We start from the raw sequence: 25,687 nt of genomic DNA on the forward strand, positions 1-25,687 counted from the left end.
AACAAATAAAACAAATAGTATAGGTAACTCTTTATTAACTATATATCACAAAATAACATACATAACCAACCTAATTTCCACTTATACTACAATAGAATTGATATAAAAAAAAAATATTAAACTAAGAATTAGGTAACAAATGTCCTTCAAATTTGATACGAACGTTGTGATAAAATACAGAAATATACTGCAAACACCAATACATAAAGCTTGCCACACAAAGAAACGAGTGTACTACTCGAGTTAGACCAACGGATGTGTGAAATAACTTTTATTCGATTCACTATAACGGTTATCGTGCTATTTCGAAGCACCTTAGTTAAATAACTTGATTTTAAAAATGCGCGCCTTCGCTTTTTCTCTGACTTCGATTTCTTAGTGGGGCAGCTTTAAAATTTAGTGGACCACATACAAAAGTTTGCCACCTATAAGGTACAAATTATACAGACAGCTAGCAAGTTCGAGACTCTTTGCCCGTGATATGGTACAGTTCAACCGAAAGACGGGAATTATGGTATACTAAATCGAAGATTCTGGGATTTGAAAAAGGTCATTTTCCATCTTGACTTGATCAGGTTCAAGTTGAGAGGCAAGAACCTTGCCAATATGCCAAGAAGTTAAACCACAAAGATAACTTTACTGTTCTATATGATCCACTTCAGTTAACTTAACATGGACACATAAAATTTATAACTATGAAATATATAAAATTAAAAATAAATTGGAATGAACAAAAATATCCCTTTCTAATTTCATTAAAATATATAACAAAAATCAATATAAAAATAAAATCAACACATTTTTGAGACGAGAATTAATACAATTTTAAAACATATGTCAAGTATTACAATTTAAATTGTGTTTTAAAAAATACAGTGAGCAACATAAAAATCTTTCCGGCAACGGTTCTGAATCTATACTTACTGGTCCAGAGGACATACCGGTAATTCAAGATTTCCATGTTTGTCACTCAAGTCAGGATGTATATTTTATACTATTGTTTAAAATTAATATTGTGGATTTATTATACTTTATTTAAGGTGTTTTTGTCCATAATATTTATTTTAAACAATCCACACATACTTCATATCATAATAAACTAACCATTACACCTTTTAAAATAAAAACTATACGAAATGCAATGTATTTAACGCTTTAGACGGAATCGTGGTAAACTATTCACATTATAAAATTCAGATCTATATCAAAACTAAACTGTTAACAGGCTGGTCACTTCAAAGCGTGACGCGATTATTGACGTGTAGGCAAACTCAAAACCATCGTAATCTGGAGGTGTCTGTCGGAAACTTCCCTGACACGCCAATGGCACCTTTAGGTGTCCAAATTGGTATCACTTTCTAAACAAAAAAAAAACTATTACGAATTGCCAACCCCATATTTGAAGTATAGAGATTATAAGTAAACAATGGCCGCAATAGGAATATTTGTCAGTTTCACTGTTACGTTTAAAATGTAACATTCATACAAACCAAAAACATAGGAGCGCCTATTTTCCCTGAAGGGCACATGACATTTAAAAAAAATGGCGGATTTTTGATATTCTATTAAAATTGCGCAGAATATGATTGGAATGTTTCAACATTATTGGTAATCCCTACGAGTAGGTGGCATATTCGTAAATGAAGTGATTCCTATTCAATCTAGTTTATCACGGCTCCGTCTAAACTTAGCTGTAATAAGGTAACTTGCGTTGACAGACTGGGGCCTAATATGACGCTGCGACGATTCTCGTAACATCTATTTATCAGACGTAAATTGTAACATGTTTTATGGGACAAGTAATGGACTCGATTGCTGAAGATGCTGGTTCTGTCTATTTTATTATTAAGGCAGTGACCGCACTTGCTAAGATTAAACATCAATATGAAAGATATTGACTAAATCGTATGTAACTTTATAATAACGCGAACTTTATTATGATTCAAATGACGACGCGTTACGGACAATCTGGTCGAAAGATTACATAAAATCAAATAGCATAAACAGAAAGATTTTTTAGTATAATCATCATTTCACATAAATCTATGTGTTATAGTTATGCAAAACGTTGATTATGCCTAAAAAAGTTATGCGAAACGATGTCTGTGCCATTATATATTTATTTATTTATTTAAAACTAGAACGCAGGGAAAATTAGCTGTGTACGAAAATAATCACAAGTTCAGAGTAAGCCTCTTATAATACGCAGGTACGATGAGTTTTCATGCTGTGACCAGATACTAAGGTGACTGCTTGAAAATATAAAGTAAGTTCACTATGCGTATAAAATCTTTTATTACACATTGATCACTTCCCTAATATCATTTCCCAACTTTATTGTATACATACGTTGAACCGTGTAGTTCCCAGCATTTAAAAATAGGACCAATCCATCTCCTTCCCATGGATGTCGTTAAGAAATGGGAACATTCATTTAGTACAGCTATTTATATACCATGATTCAATATGGCTCAAGTTATACTGCAAAGATGCGGAATTTATTTGGGGGTCGTTATGTTAAAAACCTGGAATCAGCCTATAGGCAACCTTCTTTTATTTAATTATTTATTGTATATAAATATTAAGAGGCAAAGCCAGCTGGCATGCATATGCATATGTATGCAATAGCAATAGTTGACATGACTTGTTTATATATAAATAAATATATACGGGACAAATTACACAGATTGAGTTAGCCTCGAAGTAAGTTCCGAGACTTGTGTTGCGAGATACTAACTCAACGATATATAACTTGTTTGGTGAGACAAATATCATATTTTTATTAGTAAATATGTATGTTTAATTGATTTCTTTGACTTTTAATGTATTTAATGTCAACCAATGTTGTGATACGAAAAGATATGACAATTATTAAGTGATGTTGAAGTGTCCCATAATAATGAATAAAAAAGTTTTAAATTTGTCTGGAATTTTTGAATACCTTATTATAGTTTGGGTTGATACCCTAAGCAGGCATATATTTGTATACAAAAAAATATTTGCCACACGCTTGTGATGAGTGCCTATTAAGTTCTATTGAATAACTAAGCTGTCGGGAGAAAATATATTGTTTTATATATTTAAAAAAACCAATGGTACAGTCAAAAGCAGATTAACATGACACTTTGTCCATAAAAACCCTATCAAATGTGGTTCAAGTTTCTCTGCCGTTGAATGTGCAATATCACGTCCCTATTTAACGGGACAGACAGAGCCTTAGTTAATTAACAGTTTTCTATGCCCATCGCCTATTTACAAAATAATCTCTACCCACAATTCCTTATAAAAAAAGTAATAAAATTAAACATTCGTTTTTTTTCTAAACCGCACATTACCTCTTTGTTAACTAACACCATTGTTATAAAAAATCTGGTTATCACATAACCGGTTATAACGTTATAATCCGACCATATTACCCGATGTAACCTTATAAATTGCGATAAACTAACCGGATATATATCCTATTATATAACCGGATATAAATAAATAAACAGGATTTCTTGTAAATCATCAAAAACTTCGCAAGACTATATAGCCTTACATAATCATATGCAACATTGTTCTATGAGTATTGATGATACATACATACATACGTATAGTCACGTCTATATCCCTTGCGGGGTAGACAGAGTCAACAGTTTTGTTAACACAGACAAGCTACGTTCAGCTTTGACTTGACTTGATGATAGAATTGATAAGCGTTTGAATCTTCGACGAGCTCGCGCGAATATTATGAATTAAAGATGCGATCTCTGCCTACCCCTCCGGGAAAGAGGCGTGAATTTATGTATGTATGTTAGCTATCTATCCCCGTTTAGGTTGTTGATGTTTATAACTAGTTATATAACCATGTTTATAACCAATTAAATCCGGTTACATAACCATGTTTTATACCAGTTATATCCGGTTATATGACCATGTTTATAAATAGTTACATCCGATTATAAAACCAGTTCTGATTTAACCGGATGTAACCGGTTATAACCGGATCAACCGGATGTCCGATGCAAACAGAGTTGTCTGGTTCGTATGCACTTAACACTAGCGGGCGTCTGTCGCGGCGTTAGGATCTGAAAGAATAACATTTAACTATAACAGTATTATCAATTTTATACATACACACATACATATAATCACTCTATACATATAGTCTCTGCCTTCATCTCCGGGAAAGAGGCGTGACTTTATGTATGTAAATAATCACGTCTATATCCCTTGCGGAGTAGACAGAGCCAACAGTGTTGAAAAGACTGATAGGCCACGCTCAGCTGTTTGGCTTTAATATAGAAATGAGATTCAAATAGTGACAGGTTGCTAGCCCATCGCCTAAAATAAGAATCCCAAGTTCCTTTAGAGAAACAAGAGAGATCACTTTTATAAGTTATACTAATGCGCCTGCGCAGAAGTAAAAATTTTTATATGACGCGAAAATATTTGTATGCCGTATGGTTCCCGGCACCAATTGTAACAAGAATAGAACCACTCTACCATGGATGTCGTAAAAGGCGACCAAGGGATAGACATAAACTTTTGATCCTACTTTTATTGCAAACGCTAGTTAACTTTATGGAAACACCATGGGATATTATACAACTCCTACCTGGCCCTGGAGCGCCTCGTGAGCAGCCTGTAGGCGATGAAGGGCCACAGCGTCACGAACAGGAATGTGGGGACGGACAGCTCCTGCCACGGCCAGCGCCATGCCGACGTCGCCCGCTGGGAGTGAAAGAGAAAGTATGATTTATTTAATTCTAGTTGCTTTCACACTGTATAAAATGTGCATTCGTCCACGATTTGGATTTAAGAGATCTATATTTGTAAATTGAGGTCCGGTTAAAATGATGCAGTGTACTTTGTTCCGCCGGTTCGTCTACACGTGCGCTTTGGATGCGTTAGTAGATATAATTAGATTTAAGTTATGTTATACCTTGTATCCAATTTTGAAAATAAATCTTTTCTTTATAACTGGGGTGTAATAACGACTTTTTATTTTATTAATTTATTTATGAAGGTTGTCTTCTTTCAAGGGAAAAAATTCAACTAGGATAGGGCAGTCCAAACCGCCTTCAACGATTTTATTGATTCCCGTTCGAATGGTATTTTTTTTAGTAAAGGTATCAATGAACTACTCGTGAGATGGCAAAAGATAATAATGGTTCTTACTTTAATTAAATAAATATATTATATCTATACTAATATTATAAAGCTGAAAAGTTTGTTTGTTTGAACGCGCTAATCTTAGCAACTCCTGGTTCGAATTGAAAAATTTATCCCATTAAGACCATTTATCAAGGAAGGGTTTAAGCTATACAACATCACGCTGCAACTCTTAGGAGCGAAGAAATAATGGATTAAATGTGAAAAAAAAACGGGGAATATTATTCATCCTTGAGGGCTTCAATGATGCCCAAAATAACTATTCCACGCGGACGAAGTCGCGGGCACAGCTCGTTAAAAAATATTCGTCTGTTATTCCTCCTTTACCAAACGCCGATTCCATATGTAAGGGCCTTAGAGAGGAAGCAGGAATACTTAGCAGTTGTGCCTAAAAAAACACAGGCGAATTGAATTTACACAAGTTTTTCAAGAAATTTGTCGTGTGGTTCCCGGCACCATTACAAAAAAGAATAGGACCACTCCATCTCTTTCCCACGGATGTCGTAAAAGGCGACTAAGGGATAGGCTTATAAACTTGGGATTCCTCTTTTAGGCGATGGCAACCTGTCACTATTTGAATCTCAATTCTATCACAAAGCCAAACAGCTGAGCGTGGCCTATCAGTCTTTTCAAGACTTGTGGATCTGTCTACCCCGCTAGGGATATAGACGTGATCATATGTTTTCAAGAAATAGTATAACACTCACCGTGATAAGTCTTCTGTCGCCTTCTACGGCCTTCCTCAGGGCGGCCACGTCGGCCTCCAGCCGCGCCAGAGTCCCCGGCAGCTGTTCTAGCACTTTCAGATCTGAAAGTAACATATATTTCTAGACTAATTTTTCAAACTAGATACATAGGCTTATGAACTTGGGATTCCTCTTTTAGGCGATGGGCTAGCAACCTGTCACTATTTGAATTTCAATTCTATCACAAAGCCAAACAGCTGAGCGTGGCCTATCAGTCTTTTCAAGACTGGTGGCTCTGTCTACCCCGCTAGGGATATAGACGTGATCATATGTATGTATGTATGTAGATACATATTGGGTCCTATAGTTTTTATAGCATAATCGATATTTCGCATAATTTTCTTTGGCATAACTATCGTTTCGTATAACGTTTCTTGGCCTAATCATCTTTTCTTATACCATTTTACATATGAAAATGTATGATACATATTCATTTTCTCCTTGCGAGGTAGACAGAGCCAATAGTCTCGAAATCCTGAAAGGCCACGTTCAGCTGTAGGGCTTCATTTTAGAATTGAGATACAAATAGTGATAGGTTGCAGGTTGCTAGCCCATCGCCTAAAAGTTAGAATCCCAATTTTATAAGCCTTTCTTTTAGTCGCCTTTTACAACATCCATAGGAAACAGATGGAGTGGCTCATATTCTAGAATGCCAGAAACAACACGAAAAAAAAATTACATACATACATACATATGGTCACGTCTATATCCCTTGCGGGGTAGACAGAGCCAACAGTCTTGAAAAGACTGAATGGCCACGTTCAGCTATTTGGCTTACCGATAGAATTGAGATTCAACTAGTGACAGGTTGCTGGCCCATCGCCTAAAAAAGAATCCCAAGTTTGTAAGCATATCCCTTAGTCGCCTTTTACGACATCCATGGGAAAGAGATGAAGTGGTTCTATTCTTTTTTGTATTGGTGCCGGGAGCCACACGGCACAAAAAAAAAAAATATTTCAAATTATATAAGAACTCTATCATTAAGCTGAACATGGCACATCAGTCTTTTCAAGACTGTCGGCTCTACCCCGCAAGGGATATTCGTGACTATGTGTGTGTGTGTATAAGATAAAATACTTACGTGTTAGTTGTGATGTGATCTGGTGCGCGTGACCGTTGCTCAGACGCGGCGGCGCCGTCGGAGGCTGCTCGAGATCACTCTGGTAACAAAAAAAAAATTATTAAACCTTTGTATGTTTAAAATTAATTAAGTTAAAAAATTGAGCTGATCTTGGATTCATATAAATGATTTGACATTAATTAGGTAACTTGAGTTTATTATAAATACACACATAGGTATACATATAGTCAGGTCTATATCCCTTACGGGGTAGACAGAGCCAACAGTCTTGAAAAGACTGAATGACCACGTTCAGCTGCTCGGCTTGATGATGGAATTGATCCAAATAGTGACAGGTTGCTAGCCCATCCCCAAAAAAAAGGATCGCAATTTTATAAGCCTTTCCCTTAGTCGCCTTTAACGACATCCACGGGAAAGAGATGGAGTGATCCTATTCTTTTTTTGTATTGGTGCCGGGAACCACACGGCACATATATTATATCACTACATAGTATAAAACAAAGTCGCTATTTTAGTCTGTTTGTCTGTATGCTTAAATATTTAAAATTACGCAACGGATTTTGATGCGGTTTTTTGTAACAGGTAGAGTGATTCAAGAGGAAGGTTTTTATGTATAATAACATTTATAATTTTGCACCCGTGCGAAGCCGGGGCGGGTCGCTAGTATTATATATATTCTATTTCTATAACCACATATATTATTATAATATATTCTATTAGTATATACGTGTTCAATGTAAGTCACACAGTACGTACAATACTAACATCGACCGTATCAATATACTCGTCTTCGGAGTCGTGGCGAGGACGCGGGGACGTACTCCTCATTGGAGACGAGGCGCCGCTTACTGACCGGGATCCTGAGAAACAAAGAGATATTTGTAACACATACATAAAATAGAATAGAATAGATTTATTTTCAAAATTGGATACAAGGTATCACTTATTGACGTCACTACGTACATACATACATACAAAAATATAGACATAAGTTTTTTCATCACAAGAGTTGTCAACCTCACCACAGTTCAAACAAACAAACAAACTCTTCAGCTTTATAATATTAGTATAGATATATACTTTTTAAGCATTTCGGTACACTTATGCGAAAACATGTATGGTCTAAAGTAACTAGATGAAATTTTGTACAAGATATATGACTGTATGTTTCCCAAAAAAAAAACAAAATAAAATAACATTAGCTTAGTTAAGTTTGTCTTAAACAGCGCTACACTTTCCAAAAAGTCAGCTATAGCCAGCAGTCATATTAGGCATAAATTATCTTAAGACGCGTACACGATATCATTTGCGACTTTTGACACAACATTTACAACGACAAAACAAAGGTTTATACCAATTCACAGCTTATTATCTTTCATTCCGTAGTTGAAACCCTTAAATGACTGGGCTACTATATCTTGAAGAGCTTACCAAATCCAAAATCATGGTCAAAGTCGCAACCCTTTCTCCTGTCAAATAAGATGATTCTATAACACCAGATTGAGAGATCCGGACTTGCGAAAGAAGAGTACGAGTAAGTAAGATTAACCAACATCACTTATAGGAGTGTTATGCTCGGAGCGCACCCCGGGCTCCTGTCTAGAAAGGTGATTCTATAACACCGGATTGAGAGATCCGGACTTGCGAAAGAAGAGTACGAGTAAGTAAGATTAACCAACATCACTTATAGGAGTGTTATGCTCGGAGCGCACCCCGGGCTCCTGTCTAGAAAGGTGATTCTATAACACCGGATTGAGAGATCCGGACTTGCGAAAGAAGAGTACGAGTGAGTAAGATTAACCAACATTACCTATAGGAGTGTTATGCTCGGAGCGCACCCCGGGCTCCTGTCTAGAAAGGTGATTCTATAACACCGGATTGAGAGATCCGGACTTGCGAAAGAAAGAAGAGTACGAGTGAGTAAGATTAACCAACATCACCTATAGGAGTGTTATGCTCGGAGCGCACCCCGGGCTCCTGTCTAGAAAGGTGATTCTATAACACCGGATTGAGAGATCCGGACTTGCGAAAGAAGAGTACGAGTGAGTAAGATTAACCAACATTACCTATAGGAGTGTTATGCTCGGAGCGCACCCCGGGCTCCTCTCAAGAAAGGTGATTCTATAACACCGGATTGAGAGATCCGGACTTGCGAAAGAAGAGTACGAGTGAGTAAGATTAACCAACATTACCTATAGGAGTGTTATGCTCGGAGCGCACCCTGGCAATGAAAGAAAGGTGATTCTATAACACCGGATCGACAGATCCGGACTTGCAAAAGAAAAGTACGAGTGAGTAAGATTAACCAACATTACCTATAGGAGTGTTATGCTCGGAGCGCACCCCGGGCTCCTGTCTAGAAAGGTGATTCTATAACACCGGATCGACAGATCCGGACTTGCAAAAGAAAAGTACGAGTGAGTAAGATTAACCAACATTACCTATAGGAGTGTTATGCTCGGAGCGCACCCCGGGCTCCTCTCAAGAAAGGTGATTCTATAACACCGGATTGAGAGATCCGGACTTGCGAAAGAAGAGTACGAGTACATACATACATATGATCACGTCTTTATCCCTTACGGGGTAGACAGAGCCAACAGTCCCGAAAAGACTGGTAGGCCACGTTCAGCTGTTTGGCTTAATGATAGAATTGAGATTCAAATAGTGACGGGTTGCTAGCCCATCGCCGAAAAGAAGAATCCCAAGTTTATAAGCCTATCCCTTAGTCGCCTTTTACGACATCCATGGGAACGAGATGGAGTGGCCCTATTCTTTTTTTTTATTGGTGCCGGGAACCACACGGCACAAGAGTACGAGTGAGTAAGTTTAACCAACATCACCTATAGGAGTGTTATGCTCGGAGCGCACCCTGGCGATGACGTCTCCGGCCACGAGGGCCAGGTCGCCGTTGGGGAACCCTTGCTCCTCATCGTCCACGGACAGGAAAGACGCCACATCCGAATTGTAGGACATTGTCTCTACGATCTAAAACAGGGAATTTCAAAGGTGTGATTGATTCACCTTGTTATTTTAACCAACATACATACATACATATAATCATCTATCTGAAACAGAGAATTTAAAAGGTGTGATTGATACATACATACATATAATCACGTCTATTTCCCTTGCGGGGTAGACAGAGCAAATGGTCTTGTAAAGACTGACAGGCCACGTTCAGCTATTTGGCTTTAAGATGGAATTGAGATTCAAATAGTGAGAGGTTGCTAGCCCATCGCCTAAATGAGGAATCCCAAGTTTATAAGCCTACCTTAGTCGCCTTTTACGACATCCATGGGCGAGAGAAATGGAGTGTTCCTATTCTTTTTTCTATTGGTGCCGGGAACCACACGGCAACCAATTTTAACCAATAGCCTTTTTATTTTAATTTCCTCCCACCCTAAGGTCGACTGTATGAGATTGCTTTAGCGATAAATCCGCCTTTGTACCTCATTTATATCTGTGTTTTGTTTTCTGTTTTTTCATTTTCCTTTGGTGCAATAAAGAGTCTATTTATCTATCTATCTTGTCTTGATAAACAAGGCTCCTGTCTAAACTCTGTGACCTTGTTATGTGGTATTAAACCCAACGCATATTAAAACATATATCAAATGTCAACAGTCTTGAAAAGACTGAATGGCCACGTTCAGCTATTTGGCTTAACGATAGAATTGAGATTCAAATAGTGACAGGTTGCTAGCCCATCGCCTAAACATGAATCCCAAGTTTGTAAGCCTATCCCTTAGTCGCCTTTTACGACATCCATGGGAAATAGATGGAGTGATCCTATTCTTTTTTGTATTGGTGCCGGGAGCCACACGGCACAATCTAATAATCTAATCATGAATAATCTAAGAATATTCATGAAAAAGTAACAAGTCTGGAGGAAGCGGGAGAGGTCATTAACGATCGAAGCCAGTCGAAATCCATAGCCTCTGCCTACCCCAATGGGAAACAGGCGCGCTGGTATGTACCTATATGTAACTAATTCGAAATTTCGAACAACAACAACAATTCAACATCCTCCATTTTTGAAATCGATTAAAAAAAAAGATGGAGTCTCTGCTTGCCCTTTCGTCAAAATGGCGTGATGTTTTTATGTTTCCCATGTACCTAACTACACATTTCATAAGTTTACTATGTTCTTAACTATACATTGTTTGTAAGCTTGTTAAGAAATACGCGGCGTCAACGCATGGCTTTGCATTTAGCACTTAGAAATGTAAACAGAGGCGGCATAAATAATGACGTGTCTATTTATTAGTAAGTACCTACTGATGGAAATGAAACTTATAAAGGAAACAACTTTAACTTTAGAACTATTTCATACCTTTCCCATGGATGTCGTAAAAGGCGACTAAGGGCTAATAAACTTGAGATAGGTACTTCTTGTACGCGATGCGATGGCAACATATCACCTGTGTGTGTGTAGCCTTTCAGTCTTTTCGACACCGTTGGATCTGTCAACCCCTCAAGGGATTATAGATGTGACTTTATTATAAACTAGCGGCCCGCCCCGGCTTCGCACGGGTGGACATATTTTTGTGTTTTATATTTTGAAATAAATTTATTTCAAAACAAATTTATGCCTATGTCACTTTTGAAGGTCTATTCTATATCTGTGCCAAATTTTATCAAAATCGGACCAGTAGTTTTTGAGTTTATTCCACACAAACATACAAAAATACAAATCTTTCCTCTTTATTATTAGTGTGGATGTGGATATAAATGTATGTATTTTTATGAGTTGGAAGCATAAAATTATGTAAACATGAAATGTATATTGATACATACATATGGTCACGTCTATATCCCTTGCGGGGTAGACAGAGCCAACAGTCTGGAAAAGACTGAATGGCCACGTTCGGCTATTTGGCTTAATGATAGAATTGAGATTCGAATAGTGACAGGTTGCTAGCCTATCGCCTAAAAAAGAATCCCAAATTTGTGAGCCTATCCCTTAGTCGCCTTTTACGACATCCATGGGAAAGAAATGGAGTGGTTCTATTCTTTTTTGTATTGGTGCCGGGAACCACACGGCACGGCATGGATATTGATATATGGTGTTATTGTATATAATGATGTGCAATAAAGAGTTAATAACATTCATATACTTATACTACATACTATATCTAACTACAACAGTTTAACTCACTTTATGTAACTCGTCGACGTAGGCCTGCATCGCCTCTTCCCTGGTCATATTGCCTAATTTGTTCCACGACTCCCATTTAGCTCTAAAATTAAAAAAAAAAAACAAGTTAAAAATTTATCGTAGGAAAACAATTGGGAACAGTTTGAAACTTAATGTCCTTTATAGCCTCCTACGTTTGAGGGACCATGGATACAATATTACATACATACATACATAAAATCACGCCTCTTTCCCGGAGGGGTAGGCAGAGACTACATCTTTCCACTTGCCACGATCTCTGCATTCTTCCTTCGCTTCATCCACATTCAAAACTCTTTTTCGGGTACTCTTGACCTGACCCTTTGCCAGGACATCCTTAATTTGATCAAGATACGTTCGTCTAGAGGTCTTCCCACTCCGACCTTTCCCTCCACACTCTCCTTGTATATCTGCTTAGTCAACCTGCTTTCATTCATCCTCTCCACATGACCGAACCATCTCAACATACCCTTTTCTATTCCTGTAACTACATCTTCTTTCACATCACAACATTCCCTTATCACGCTGTTCCTTATCCGGTCACTCAATCTCACACCGACCATACCTCTTAAAGCTCTCATTTCCACTGCATTTATTCTGCTTTCGTGCTTTTTTTGCCACACCCAACTTTCACTCCCATACATAAATACAATATTGGTATTTTTAATTGATGTCACATCACTATTATTCCCGCACTTCGTCTTAGTTTGAACAGCTGAACGTGGGCTATCAGTATTTCAATACTGCTGGCTCTGTCTACCCCGCAAGGGATATAGACGTGTTTATATGAATGATGATTTGCCGTTTGGTTCCCGGCACCAATAGAAAAAAGTAATAGGACCACTCCATCTCTTTCCAATGGATGTCGTAAAAGGCGACTAAGGGGTAGGCTTATAAACTTGGGATTCCTATTTTAGGCGATGGGCTAGCAACCTCCCAAGTAACAATTAGGCGCTAAAGTAAGATTTATAATAAGTCTATAAAAGCGCTAACTAGATTCTAAAGTGGTTTATGGGTGTAACAAATTAGTGTTAGAGCGCGCTCTAACCCTACTTTACCCCCGAATTAGGCACAATTTTTATATTACTTAAGGTTGTATAATGACGGTATGCAAGACGGTATACAAGTTTATTCAAATAGTGACAGCTGTCACTATTTGAATCTCAATTCTATCTTAAAGCCAAACAGCTGAACGCGGCCCATTAGTCTTTACAAGACTATTGGCTCTGTCTACCCCGCAAGGGATATAGACGTGATTATATGAATGCCTTGCCTGTTGACCACGTCCCAGAAGCCGGGCTTGGGCTTGTCGCACGGCCCCTCCGTAGCTTGCTTGAAGTAACTGTAGAACCTCAGCATCAGCTCATTGCTGGGTTGATAGGATCCTGAAAAGATACCGTAATCACAATGAGTTATATGTATTTAGATCAGGGTCGTCCTGGGGGTGTGCCGTGTGGTTCCCAGCACCAATAAAAAAAAGAATAGGACCACGCTCCATCTCGTTCCCATGGATGTCGTAATAGGCGACTAAGGGATAGGCTTGTAAACTTGGGATTCTTCTTTTAGGCGATGGGCTAGCAACCTGTTACTATTTGAATCTCAATTCTATCATTAAGCCAAATAGCTCAACGTGGCCATTCAGTATTTTCAAGACTGTTGGCTCTGTCTACCCCGCAAGGGATATAGACGTGATTATATGTATGTATGTACGTCCTGGGGAACGGTCAGGATAATTTGGGTCTACTGGAAAAGATTTATTTGAGACTAGTTGTGCCCGCGACTTCGTCCGCGTGGAATAGTTATTTTGGGCATCAATGAAGCCCTCAAGAATGAATAATTTTCCCCGATTTGTTTTCACATTCTCCATTATTTCTTCGCTCCTAATAGTTTCAGCGTGATGATATATAGCCCAAAGCCTTCCTCGACAAATGGTCTATTCAACACAAAAAGAATTTATCAATTCGAACCAGCATTTCCTGAGATTAGCGAGTTCAAACAACCAAACTCTTCAGCTTTGTAATATTAGTATAGTTAAGTATGTAGCACCTTTGTACTAAGTAGAATTACTGTATTGAATGTTCCTGTATATAATTTTGTGTACATAAATAAATAAATACAAAAGTACCCTATACCTGAAACCGCCGAGCTTGCATGAAGAGAGTTATGAATGTGGATGAACCGAAGGAAGTATGCAGAGATCGTGGCAAGTGGAATGAGATAGTCTCTGCCTACCCCTCCGGGAAAGAGGCGTGATTTTATGTATGTATCCTATACCCGAAACCGCGGAGCTTGCATGACAAGAGCTATGAATGTGGATAATGCGAAATAAGTATGCAGAGATCGTGACAAGTGGAAAGATGTAGTCTCTGCCTACCGCTCCGAGAATGAGGCGTGATTTTATATATGTATGTAATACCCCATACTGATGAGCTTGTAAGAAAAGAGTGATGAATTTTGATAAATAAATAAATATAAACGAAACTGATCGAGTTAACCTCGAAGGAAGTTTGAGAAATGTGTAACGAGATATCAACTCAACGATACTATTATCGGCACAGTATGTTAGTTTTTTCCAATTACTTCTGTTAATTGCCATCTCACTGGTCACTCCCTTTCTCCTCATACTATCCCTTAAGCCGTCCATCCATCTCTTTTTCGGTCTTCCCCTATTTCTTAAACCTTTAAACTATATTTAATAATAAACTAGCGACCCGCCCTGGCTTAGCACGGGTAGAATTTAAACATATAAACCTTCCTTTTTAATCACTCTGCGTAGTTATTATATCATAATGAATACCAATGATTTTGCTTTGGTAATTTTTTCTTATTAAAATTACTGGACACTGAACGTGATACGGCCATTTTTTTTTACCATAAAAATAGTAAGAATTCGCGTCGTACACGCGATTTCTTGGCAAAAAGGTGAGCAAACCCTACTAAGATCATAAAGTGAAGGGCTAATTCCATTCAAGGGACCCGCAAAATCGTACAATATTATAGATGTCGTTGTAATGACGACCAGTTATGAGTGCGGTCGGCGGCCGCAAACCACGTTCACTCTATTCTACTATAGTTATGCTAAATGTCAATGTTCTAAATTATAGTGAAGCACTAGTGAAGCACTAACTAGTTTGGTTAATTGACGCGTTGAAAATGCATGTTTTGCATATCTACAAATATTGTAAACTAGCTGTGCCCGCGACTTCGTTCGCGTGGAATAGTTATTTTGGACATTATTGAAACCCTCAAGGGTGAATAATTTTCCCCGTTTTTTTTTCTCATTTTCCATTATTTATTGTTATTAAAAGTTGCAGCGCGATATTATATAGCCTAAAGCCTTCGATAAATGTTCTGTCAGTATGGATGTTTGTTACTTTTCATGCAAAAACTACTGAACCGATTACAATTAAATTTGGTATGTAGATAGCTGAAGACCCAGAATAACATATAGGCTACTTTTTATCCCGGGGTTCCCGCGGGATTGATAGGGTTTCCATGCGGACGAAGTCGCGGGCATACCTAGTGTATAATAAGCGTGCAAAGAACTCGTAGAGAATGCCAAAAGGTATTAAGTTCGGGTTTTGTTCATTTATTATTTGCGCAATAAAGATTTAAAATAAACAAATAATATCGGTCTTCATTTTATAGATATGAAACTTCAAATAACGCACAAATGAATTAAACTCTTAACACAATCCAACAAGAATGAATGTTGCTTGATAAAACATAGTTCTTTGTGTTTGTTTGTTCTCTTGACCCGTCTGAATCAATTGTTCGTTATCGTGTTTCATCAACGTGCATTATTTAAGTACATACATACATATGATCACGTCTATATCCCTAGCGGGGTAGCCAGAGCCACCAGTCTTGAAAAGACTGATTACGGCAGACTAGATTACGGCAGTGTAGTATGGCGCCCCCATTTCGCGACTCATGCATTGCGGATTGAACGGGTACAAAGAAGGTTTACACGTCATCTGGCGTTCACATCTAGCAATGCAACAAAAGAGGATCCATACGACAATCGTTTGGCAAAATTTAATCTTACTACCCTTGATAAGCGCAGAGATATCCTTGATCTGTTGTTTCTTTATAAAGTTATTAATAATTATATAAAATGCCCCCAAATATTAAGTAAATTGAATTTTAGAGTACCACGACGACCACCTCGTAGACCAATTCAATCTTTTGTACCCCCCTTCCGCAGAACAAAGTTAGGAAGAAACTCAACTATACCCAGAATTTGCAGACTATACAACGGGATCAGTGGATTAGCAGATATTCACAATTTATCTTTAAAAAAATTCTGCACTTCAATTTTGAGTTGCTTGAGTACCTAATTAACGTATGTAAAAGTACCTAGTTATGTTGTTTTTTTTTTTTTTTAAAAAAAAAAAAAAAAAAAAAATATTATTTTCTTCTTCATTTCTCATATCTTGTAATACTACCTACACACACATTAAAAATATGGATTGTTACCCATTGCATGCTGGGTTTACCTTTAATTGGTCGATCAATTAGAACTAATTCTTTTATACATGTATCATCTTTGTATAATATGTTGTTTCGATTGTTGGTGAACATAAAAAAAAAAAAAAAAAAAAAAAAAAAAAAAAAAAAAAAAAAAAGACTGATAGGCCACGCTCAGCTGTTTGGCTTAGTGATAGAATTGAGATTCAAATAGTGACAGGTTGCTAGCCCATCGCCTAAAAGAGGAATCCCAAGTTTATAAGCCTATCCCTTAATCGCCTTTTACGATATCCGTGGGAAAGAAATGGAGTGGTCCTATTCTTTTTTGTATTGGTGCCGGCCGGGAACCACACGGCACATTTAAGTACATACATATTGATCTTATTAATATCTTTTTTTATACTAACAAGTCTGAAGGACCACGTTTGGGTAATGTATTGATGGATGTGTCGGTAACTTAATTATAGAAGTTAAAGATGAATAGTGTCGCGTACTATTTTTTATAGATCTATTAAAAACCCGTGTGGTTCCCGGCACTTAAACAAAAAAGAATAAGACCATGTCATATGTATCTATGTATTAAAACAAATATAAAACAATAAACATGCAGATTTTGTTGTCTATCAAATGGATAATTCTCAACTTGAATAAGCATTTATTTTTTATTTGAAGCCTTGTATTAAAATATAGGTATTTTATTAATATTTAAGTTTTTCACTAGCGGGTAAACGTGGCTCAACCTTGCCTAGTGACTCTGTCTACCCCGTGACGGATATAGACGTGACATGCATGTATTACAAAGCCGTTGCACACAAAAATACCACTAGTTAGAAATAACTAAATCTATTATTAAAACTGTCATTAATTACTTATACTCGGTCGAGTTAAGTTGACCAGTCTACCTTGACGGGTCTTGGAACTGGACATTTCTATAACACTATTTATGCTAAACTATCTCAAGTGTACATACATATAGCATACTTAATTTATGAATGTGAATGATGAATATTGCTATACCACTATTTATGCAAAACTTTCTCAAGTTTACAATAGCATACTTAATTTATGAATGTAAATGATGGACATTGCTATAACACTATTTATGCAAATCTATCTCAAGTGTACTTATAGCATACTTAATTTATGAATGTGAATGAAACGACGAAAGTATGCGGGGATAGGGAAGAGGTTACAAACTTTCGCATAATTATAATATTAGTTGGAATGCCGTGTGGTTCCCGGCACCAATGGAAAAAAGAATAGGACAACTCCATCTCTTTCGCATGGATGTCGTAAAAGGCGACTAAGGGATAGGCTAAACTTGGGATTCTTCTTTTAGGCGATGGGCTAGCAACCTGTCACTATTTGAATCTCAGTTCTCTCTTAAAGCCAAATAGCTGAACGTGGCCTATCAGTCTTTTCAAGACTGTTGGCTCTGTCTACCCCGCAAGGGATGTAGACGTGATTATATGTATGTATGTATGTGTAAATATGTATTCTCGAGTATTATCAAATTGACATTTCTATTTTCTTGTCCGTTATTCGACCTCTATTATCAGCGACTTATCAGTACAGTACCTAAGTAGTCTATTACGCGAATAATTTATATCTTTAAGTTATTTGCTTATTGCGTTCTGATAACTATTATACAATTTTTGATGCTCTTACGTTGAGGGAAAACATCGCGAGGAAACCTGCACATTCAGGCAACTGGATGCGTAACCATGACAAATTCAATACGTGTTAGGTTCACCTGCAAAGGTTGCGGAGGTCAGATGGGAGTCCCTTCGTGTAAAAACCTGACTCACCCAATCCAGGATCAATGGTCAAAGGCATACCCCGGGCTAGCGTTGCCAAGCGTCCGGATAAAGCCGGACATATTTAGGCTTTTTCAAATTCAAAATTTTTATTCATTATTATAGGATACTTCATATCGCTTAATAATTGTCAAAACGTATGGTTTAACAACATTGGTTGACGTCAAATAAATTACTTAAAACTAAGTTTACTGCCGCTTCCAAGGCGTCAGTGCAGAAGAAGCGGTAACAAACTGCACTGCAGCATTTTCTACAACAACGTCAACTTCACAATATCAATTAAACTTAAAGAATAGAATGTGGACGAGAGAATACACTTTTTGATCGCATGTCCGGCCAAAATAAACGGTGTCCGTCTTCTCCAGCTTTTGTTAAGATTTTAACATTTCACAAACGAGCGCAGGCGATGAGAGTCGACTACCGAGGCAATGTAATTTTTATTATTTACTTTAAAATATTAATTTTGTATGCCCAATGGCGGGACATAGTATACATTTTCACAATAAAATGTCAACCTGTGATAACCAATGTTCACAAAATAAACGATTTGATTTGATAAAAAGCCGGACACCATTATATTATATATGGTGTCCGGCTTTTTTAGTCGAATGTCCGGCCAAACTGGCTGGTCTGTCCGGTTATTAGGTTTGGCGACTTGGCAACTCTACCCCGGACTCCTCTCCAGAATGGTGAGGATGCAACCGGAACTAAAGCCAGGAGGACGAAGACAACTATTATACAATTTTATACGTATTGTTAGACATGGAAGGAAGTATGCAGAGATCGTGGCAAGTGGAAAGAGGTAGTCTCTGCCTACCCCTCCGGGAAAGAGGCGTGATTTTATGTATGTATGTATTGATAGACATCACGATCATTTGTATATTGCCAAATTTGCATATAACCTAATTATGTTTAGTAAAGATAAACAAGAATTTTACATGGAACTCGTTAAACCTATCCTTTAGTCGCCCTCTACGACCTCAATGGGAAGGAGATGGAGTAGTCCTCTATTCTTTTTTTTTATTGGTGCCGGGAACCACACGGCAAGAAGAAGAAGAATACTTATGAGCTATTATTATGTCATAGCTATTTCAAGAAAGTATGGTGCCATTCATTTAAATTTCAAATTTCATTGTTTGAAACTATATGACTCACGTAATATAACATCGCATGTAAATAAACGTTATTGGCATGAAGACATACAAAAGGCCGTAAACATAGAACACGAATATACATACATACATATAATCACGTCTACATCCCTTGCGGGGTAGGCCAACAGGTAGAGCCAACAGTCTTGAAAAGACAGACAGGCCACGTTCAGCTATTTGGCTTAAAATTTAGATTCAAATAGTGACAGGATGCTAGCCTAATGCCTAAAAGTAAATATAATTCACGTTTGACTTAATTTCAATTCTATCGAGATTCATATAGTTACAAGTTGCTAACAAATGTAATAACAGTAACATGACTCATTCATTCATTCAAATCATTCATTCCTTCAAAGCCCGTCGGCTAAAAGAAGAATTCCAAGTTTATAAGCCTATCCCTTATTCACTTCTTAAGACATCCATGAGAAAGAGACGGGTGAGTGATCCTATTATTTTTTCTATTGGTGCCGGGAACCACACGGCACTGTGTTACATTTTACGCAACTATATACCTACCTGCCACACAGATTGCAACATTTTTTTTGCAATTTTCAGACGGACATTGTATCATATTATTATTGCATTATAAAAAAAAAGTGTAGGTTTGTATAGTTTTATAGACGATATTTTGCAAGGTAAGTAGCCGTGTGGAGCCAAGGTTAACTTAACATCTCCGTGTGGTTTGGTAAATAATTATTGTAAACCTGCCTCCGTAGAAAGGCACGCGCGATGCTGTTTTTATCGCGCGACAATCTATCGCTGTTCCGCTTCACGTCGCAATAAAGAAACCGGCCAAGAGCGTGTCGGACTCTCGCACGAAGGGTTCCGTGCCATCATCGCGTTTCGTAAGTAGTAGAACATACATACATACATCTATACTAATATTATAAAACTGAAGAGTTTGTTTGTTTGTTTGAATGCGCTAATCTCAGTAACTACTTGTTCAAATTGAAAAATTCTTTTTGCGTTGAATAGACCATTTATCGAGGAAGGTTTTAGGCTATATAACATCACGCTGCAACTTTAAGGTACGAAGAAATAATGGAGAATGTGAAAAAAAAAAGGGAAAATTATTCATCCTTGAGGGCTTCAATGATGTAACTACTCCACGCGGAGGAAGTCGCGGGCACAGCCAGTTACGAATATGTTGAGCAATGGCGGACTTATCGCTAAGCAATCTCTTCCAGCCAACCCTTTGGCACACGCTTCGTTTTTTTATTTCTACTTAGTTCTGGAGTAATAAAATGCGAAAAATCACGAAACCTTGACAACAGACAACACTTTCTCAGGGGAAAAATGATTGATCCAATTTTATTGATTGGACGAGCGGCGTAGTTATTGCTTTTGACGTCAGAGGATAGTTATTGAAACAGAATTATTAATGCACTAGATAGTACCTTCCTACCTACTTGTTATCGTATACGTATCGTAATGTATGTATGTATGTTGAATGATTACCCCAACCCGCCTATTCAGTTTTGTACCCCGCTAATAACACCCACCCGAACAAGTAGTCATGAGTAATATTATAAACTAACTTCGTCCGTGTGGAATAGTTATTTTGGCCATTATTGAAGCCCTCAACGATGTATAAGTTTCCCCTTTTTTTTTTCACGTTTTCCATTATTTGTTCGCTCCGAATAGTTGCAGCGTGATGTTATCTAGCCTAAAGCCTTCCTCGATAAATGGTCTATTCAACACAAAAAGAATTTTTCTATTCGAACCAGTAGTTCCTGAGATTAGCGCGTTCAAACAAACAAACTCTTCAGCTTTATAATATTGGTATAGATGCGAAATTTTGTAAGGTTATGTGAATGAATGTTTGTAACACTTTCACGCCAAATCTACTGGACGGATTTAGAAATTAGGTAACACATACATACACCAGCTGTGCCCGCGACTTCGTCCGCGTGGAATACAATAATAATTTTTCAATTCGAACCAATAGTTCCTTAGATAAGCGCGTTCAAACAAACAAACAAACTCTACAGCTTTATAATATTAGTATAGATACATACACATATACATATAGTCAAGTCGTCATCTGTAGCGGGGTAAACAGAGCCAACAATCTTGAAAAGACTGATAGGCCACGTTCAGCTGTTTGGCTTAATGATAGAATTGAGATTCAAATAGTGACAGGTTGCTAGCCCGTCGCTTACAAGAAGAATCTCAAATTCATAAGCCTATCTCTTAGTCGCCTTTTACGACAACCATGGGAACGAGATGGTGTGATCCTATTCTTTGTTTTTTTATTACCGGTGTAGGAAGTGTAGTTATTAAAGTTATTTATTCCTACAGAAGATAGAAGGAGAAAAGAGGAGAGAAATAATCAGTTAAAAATATATATATTATTCAACGTATAAATTCAGAAAATCTAACAATAAAAATATTTTTTTGACATATCCCACTATTGTCCCACTAACAAAACCATGGCAACCGTTGCTATGGCGTCTAGCAAGAAGGTTGCCTACAGCCGGGAACCACACGGCACCAAAATGGAAGTAAAATGCTTACAATACGTGTAGGTACCTACGTTGTTATTGTGTCATTCGTGTGACCTCATTTTGGTGCTGATATGATGTTGACCAACTTGCAAGCCGTTACTCTCCAATCGCCCGTGGTAGAAAGAGAAAGGTGCTGGTATATAAGGAAGTCGTAGTTGTATCTTCTATTAATAGCTTCGCGGTTAGGTACAGTCAATACAATCAAATTTTTTGATTGAGTTATCAACATTAAAATATGATTGATAGCTGTGCCCGCAACTCCGTTCGCGTGGAATAGTTTTTTTGGGCATCATTGAAGCCCTTAAGGGTGAATAATTTTTACGTGTTTTTCACATTTTCCATTTTTTCTTTGCTCCTTATAGTTGCAGCATGATGTTATATAGCTTAAAGCCTTCCTCGATAAATGGTCTATTCAACACAAAAATATTTTTCAATTCGAACCAGTAGTTCCTGAAATTAGCTCGTCCAAACAAACAAACTCTTCAGCTTTATAATATTAGTATATATGTCTTATAATCGAATGGAATAGATTTATTATCAAAATTGGATACAAGGTATCACTTATTGACGTCACATCACTTAAATCTAATTATAACTACAACCGCCTCCAAAGCGCATGTGTAGAAGAAGCGGCGGAACAAACTACACTGCAACATTGTCACCGGACGTCAATTTACAAATATAGATCTCTTAAATCTAAATCGTGGACGAATGCACATTGTTTACATTAAAAAACATGAATGAATGTAAGACTTGATTTCAATACGAATATTTCGTCAAATAAATAAAGATAACACACAAGCATTTAAGAGGCCATTATGTATTATGTCAAGCTTGGGCCACACATGTTTATCATTATTATAATCCTCGGTGCTGTAATAGGCTCTCCTAAATAAATAAATCTACGTACCTAAAGTTAATTATTTGACTAACAAAAGAGAGCTTTCGGCGCCGCCTCCCGCGTACATACATAAAATCACGCCTCTTTCCCGGAGGGGTAGGCAGAGACTACATCTTTCCACTTGCCACGGATCTCTGCATACTTCCTTCGCTTCATCCACATTCATAACTCTCTTTATGCAAGCTTCTTCCTCCTGGGACAAAGGAAATATCCTTTCTGTTCCTGTGGGAATTTCTTAATGCAGCCTCAGACCGTATAAATCCGAAAGTAGGTTTATTTGCATGTTATAGCAGGAACCACACAGCACTGCCGGGAACCACATGCAACTAACTGACTAAATGTTGAAGTATGGCCTGGTAAAATTACAGATAAGGACTCACAGATCAAGAACCTTGGCAGATTTGAATTTGACAACACACAGGCTATGTTGTGGCATTAGGCACAGGTAGGCAAAGAAAATTGTCAGATATAATAAGTACAACAGGTTTCTTGGAGGCCTGTTTATTGGTTAAACTCTTGAAACGGGCCACCGCCGGAGAGGGGTGGGGAGGGGGCAGGGGGATGGGGGAGGGGTTAACACCCCCCCTCCCGTGACCCCCCCTTGCCGGAAGCCTATAGTTTTTTTTTTACGAATTTTTAAAAATTTTCATATAAAAAGTGTGCTAAAGGTCATTAACCGCCAGATGGGCAAGGGGGGGGAAAGTCAGAAGGGATGAAAGGGGTGAAGGTGAGTTAAACCTAACCTAACCTATACGTACTGTCTATTATACTTTTTTACTCAGTTTGAACGCTCCGCTCGCTTCGCTCGCTCCGCTTTGGTGGTTTACACCAACCTAACCTAACCTAACCAAACCGAGTTTGATTTGTGATTAATTTGTTTCTTTTCATCCCCGACCCCCCCGTGCGGAGGGGCTGCGCCCCCCTGCACCCCCTGCTGTCCGTTTACCGACAGCTACTTTCGAAGTCAGTAGATAAGATGACAGTAGCACATAACCAAAACGGCGGATTGCATTCTGTTCATAGTTTGTGTCTTTTTTGTTTTTACTTTTAAGCAAAGTTTTTGACTATATTTTTAGTGCTAAAATATATTAATTAATGTGTTGTACATGTTTAATGGACAAACTAATTATTTAATACTAAATTAACACAGTTTACAATGACAAACCGAAAATATTGCATTGTTTAGTGCAATTTTTAAGATTTTCAAAAATTCGTATAAAAAAAAGGGGGGGCTTCCGGCAAAAAAAAATACTTGGGGGGGGTCATACAAACCCTCCCCCACCCTCCCCACCCCCTCCCCAACTTCTCTGGCGGTGGCCCGTTTTAAGAGTTGAGCCTGTGTATTGGAAGAGCACAATCATGGAGACTGATTTTTTACAAATAACAATTATTTATGTAATTTGTCAATTATAAGTAATCATAGATTTTGAATTTGAAAGAAACAATTGGATACAGGCCACTGCCATAAATATATTTGGAGGAGCCTTTATCAAGAAGAATTTATTGTTGTTGGTTGAGGTGATATCCATGATAACGATATTGAATGTTTCTATTATTCTTCAGAGGCAATTAAACAGTTATTAACATCCTTCCAATACTAAGCAATACTAAAAGAAAAAATATGGCCTCAATAAAATAAACACTTATGAAAAAATCATGTTCCTAAAGACTGGGATTCAAAAAGTAAATAAAAGTGGTCAATGCAATCCTATATTTATGGGTCAGTGCAACCAAATGTGAAATGAGGTTTGATGGTGCTTCTGGTATCATTAAAAGCAAATTATTTACGTAACTAAACTAGCAATAGTCTTTGCACTGTTGTGTTTCAAAATGTTGTAAAGAGAAAGACTTGACAAAACTTACCGCTTTTCGGCAAACTTCTTATTACGTTTACAGCAGCGTTGAATTTCTCCTCCAAAGACATTTTAGCACAAACAAAAACAGACACAGAACTGTAAATAAATTAGATAAAACATCCATGCACTTTGGACCTCGCTGTTTTGTATAATAATTCACATCACAAATTCATTGATACACTCTTTAAACAACAACACAATTAAAACCTTCTTCGCGACGCGCTGAATTGTGATAATGACGAATTAAAATTGATAATAATTCGTAGTGAATCGTGGACGAAAACGATACGGATCCAACAAAAAGTGAATGAATTGACATAAACATGACAGCAAATCAGATGACATGTCCATGATGACAGCTGGAAAAAATAGTGATGCCGTGTGTATGCACATAATTTGCAACACCGATTAATAATATAACTTAATAGGAAATAATTCCAGTTCATATATCAATTTAGACATTAGGTAATCTCTACTGGGTGTAACTGGGAATGCGCAAAGATGAGAGAGGGGGAATCTGACTTAGGACTTTGTCGACTCACTAAATCTCAATGTTGAGGTACTGATTCCTCTCAAAGCATATCGACTTCCGCTCACAGACGATACAGCGAAATTAATAGACTATATTTAGTTGAAGCGATTCTGCTTTGAGCAAATAGAATGAATTCGATAATATATACCTAATTATTATTTTTAATTCAGCATGGTAACTGCACTAAGGTGGTCAGAGTTGCCAGTAAAAATAAGTTTTGTTCTACTACCGTAGTACAAACTTTTACTTCAATGCTGATCAACTTATTGTGTCGGGGTTAAAAAGGTATTGGCAAA

General features: G+C 37.5%; 1 protein-coding gene across 2 annotated transcripts; it reads right to left on the reverse strand.

Annotated features, from left to right (window-relative positions):
* Window positions 1–18: 18 nt before the first annotated feature.
* On the reverse strand, window positions 19–25,180 carry LOC106131349 (acyl-CoA-binding domain-containing protein 5). 2 transcript variants are annotated; one of them, XM_013330446.2, is made up of 9 exons: window positions 24,867–25,180; window positions 13,431–13,542; window positions 12,140–12,221; window positions 9,825–9,969; window positions 7,750–7,844; window positions 6,985–7,063; window positions 5,865–5,965; window positions 4,601–4,716; window positions 19–4,070 (listed from the first exon to the last, which is right to left on the reverse strand). In XM_013330446.2, the coding sequence occupies exons 1-9, from the start codon at window positions 24,925–24,927 to the stop codon at window positions 4,064–4,066; spliced, it is 798 nt and encodes a 265-aa protein (XP_013185900.1). In that variant the 5' UTR covers window positions 24,928–25,180; the 3' UTR covers window positions 19–4,063. The 2 variants fall into 2 exon arrangements, with proteins under 2 accessions (XP_013185900.1, XP_013185892.1); XM_013330438.2 differs by having other exon boundaries at window positions 7,741–7,844.
* Window positions 25,181–25,687: the final 507 nt, after the last annotated feature.

Source organism: Amyelois transitella, chromosome 29 (assembly GCF_032362555.1).
Source record: "Amyelois transitella isolate CPQ chromosome 29, ilAmyTran1.1, whole genome shotgun sequence".
NCBI lineage: Eukaryota > Metazoa > Arthropoda > Insecta > Lepidoptera > Pyralidae > Amyelois > Amyelois transitella.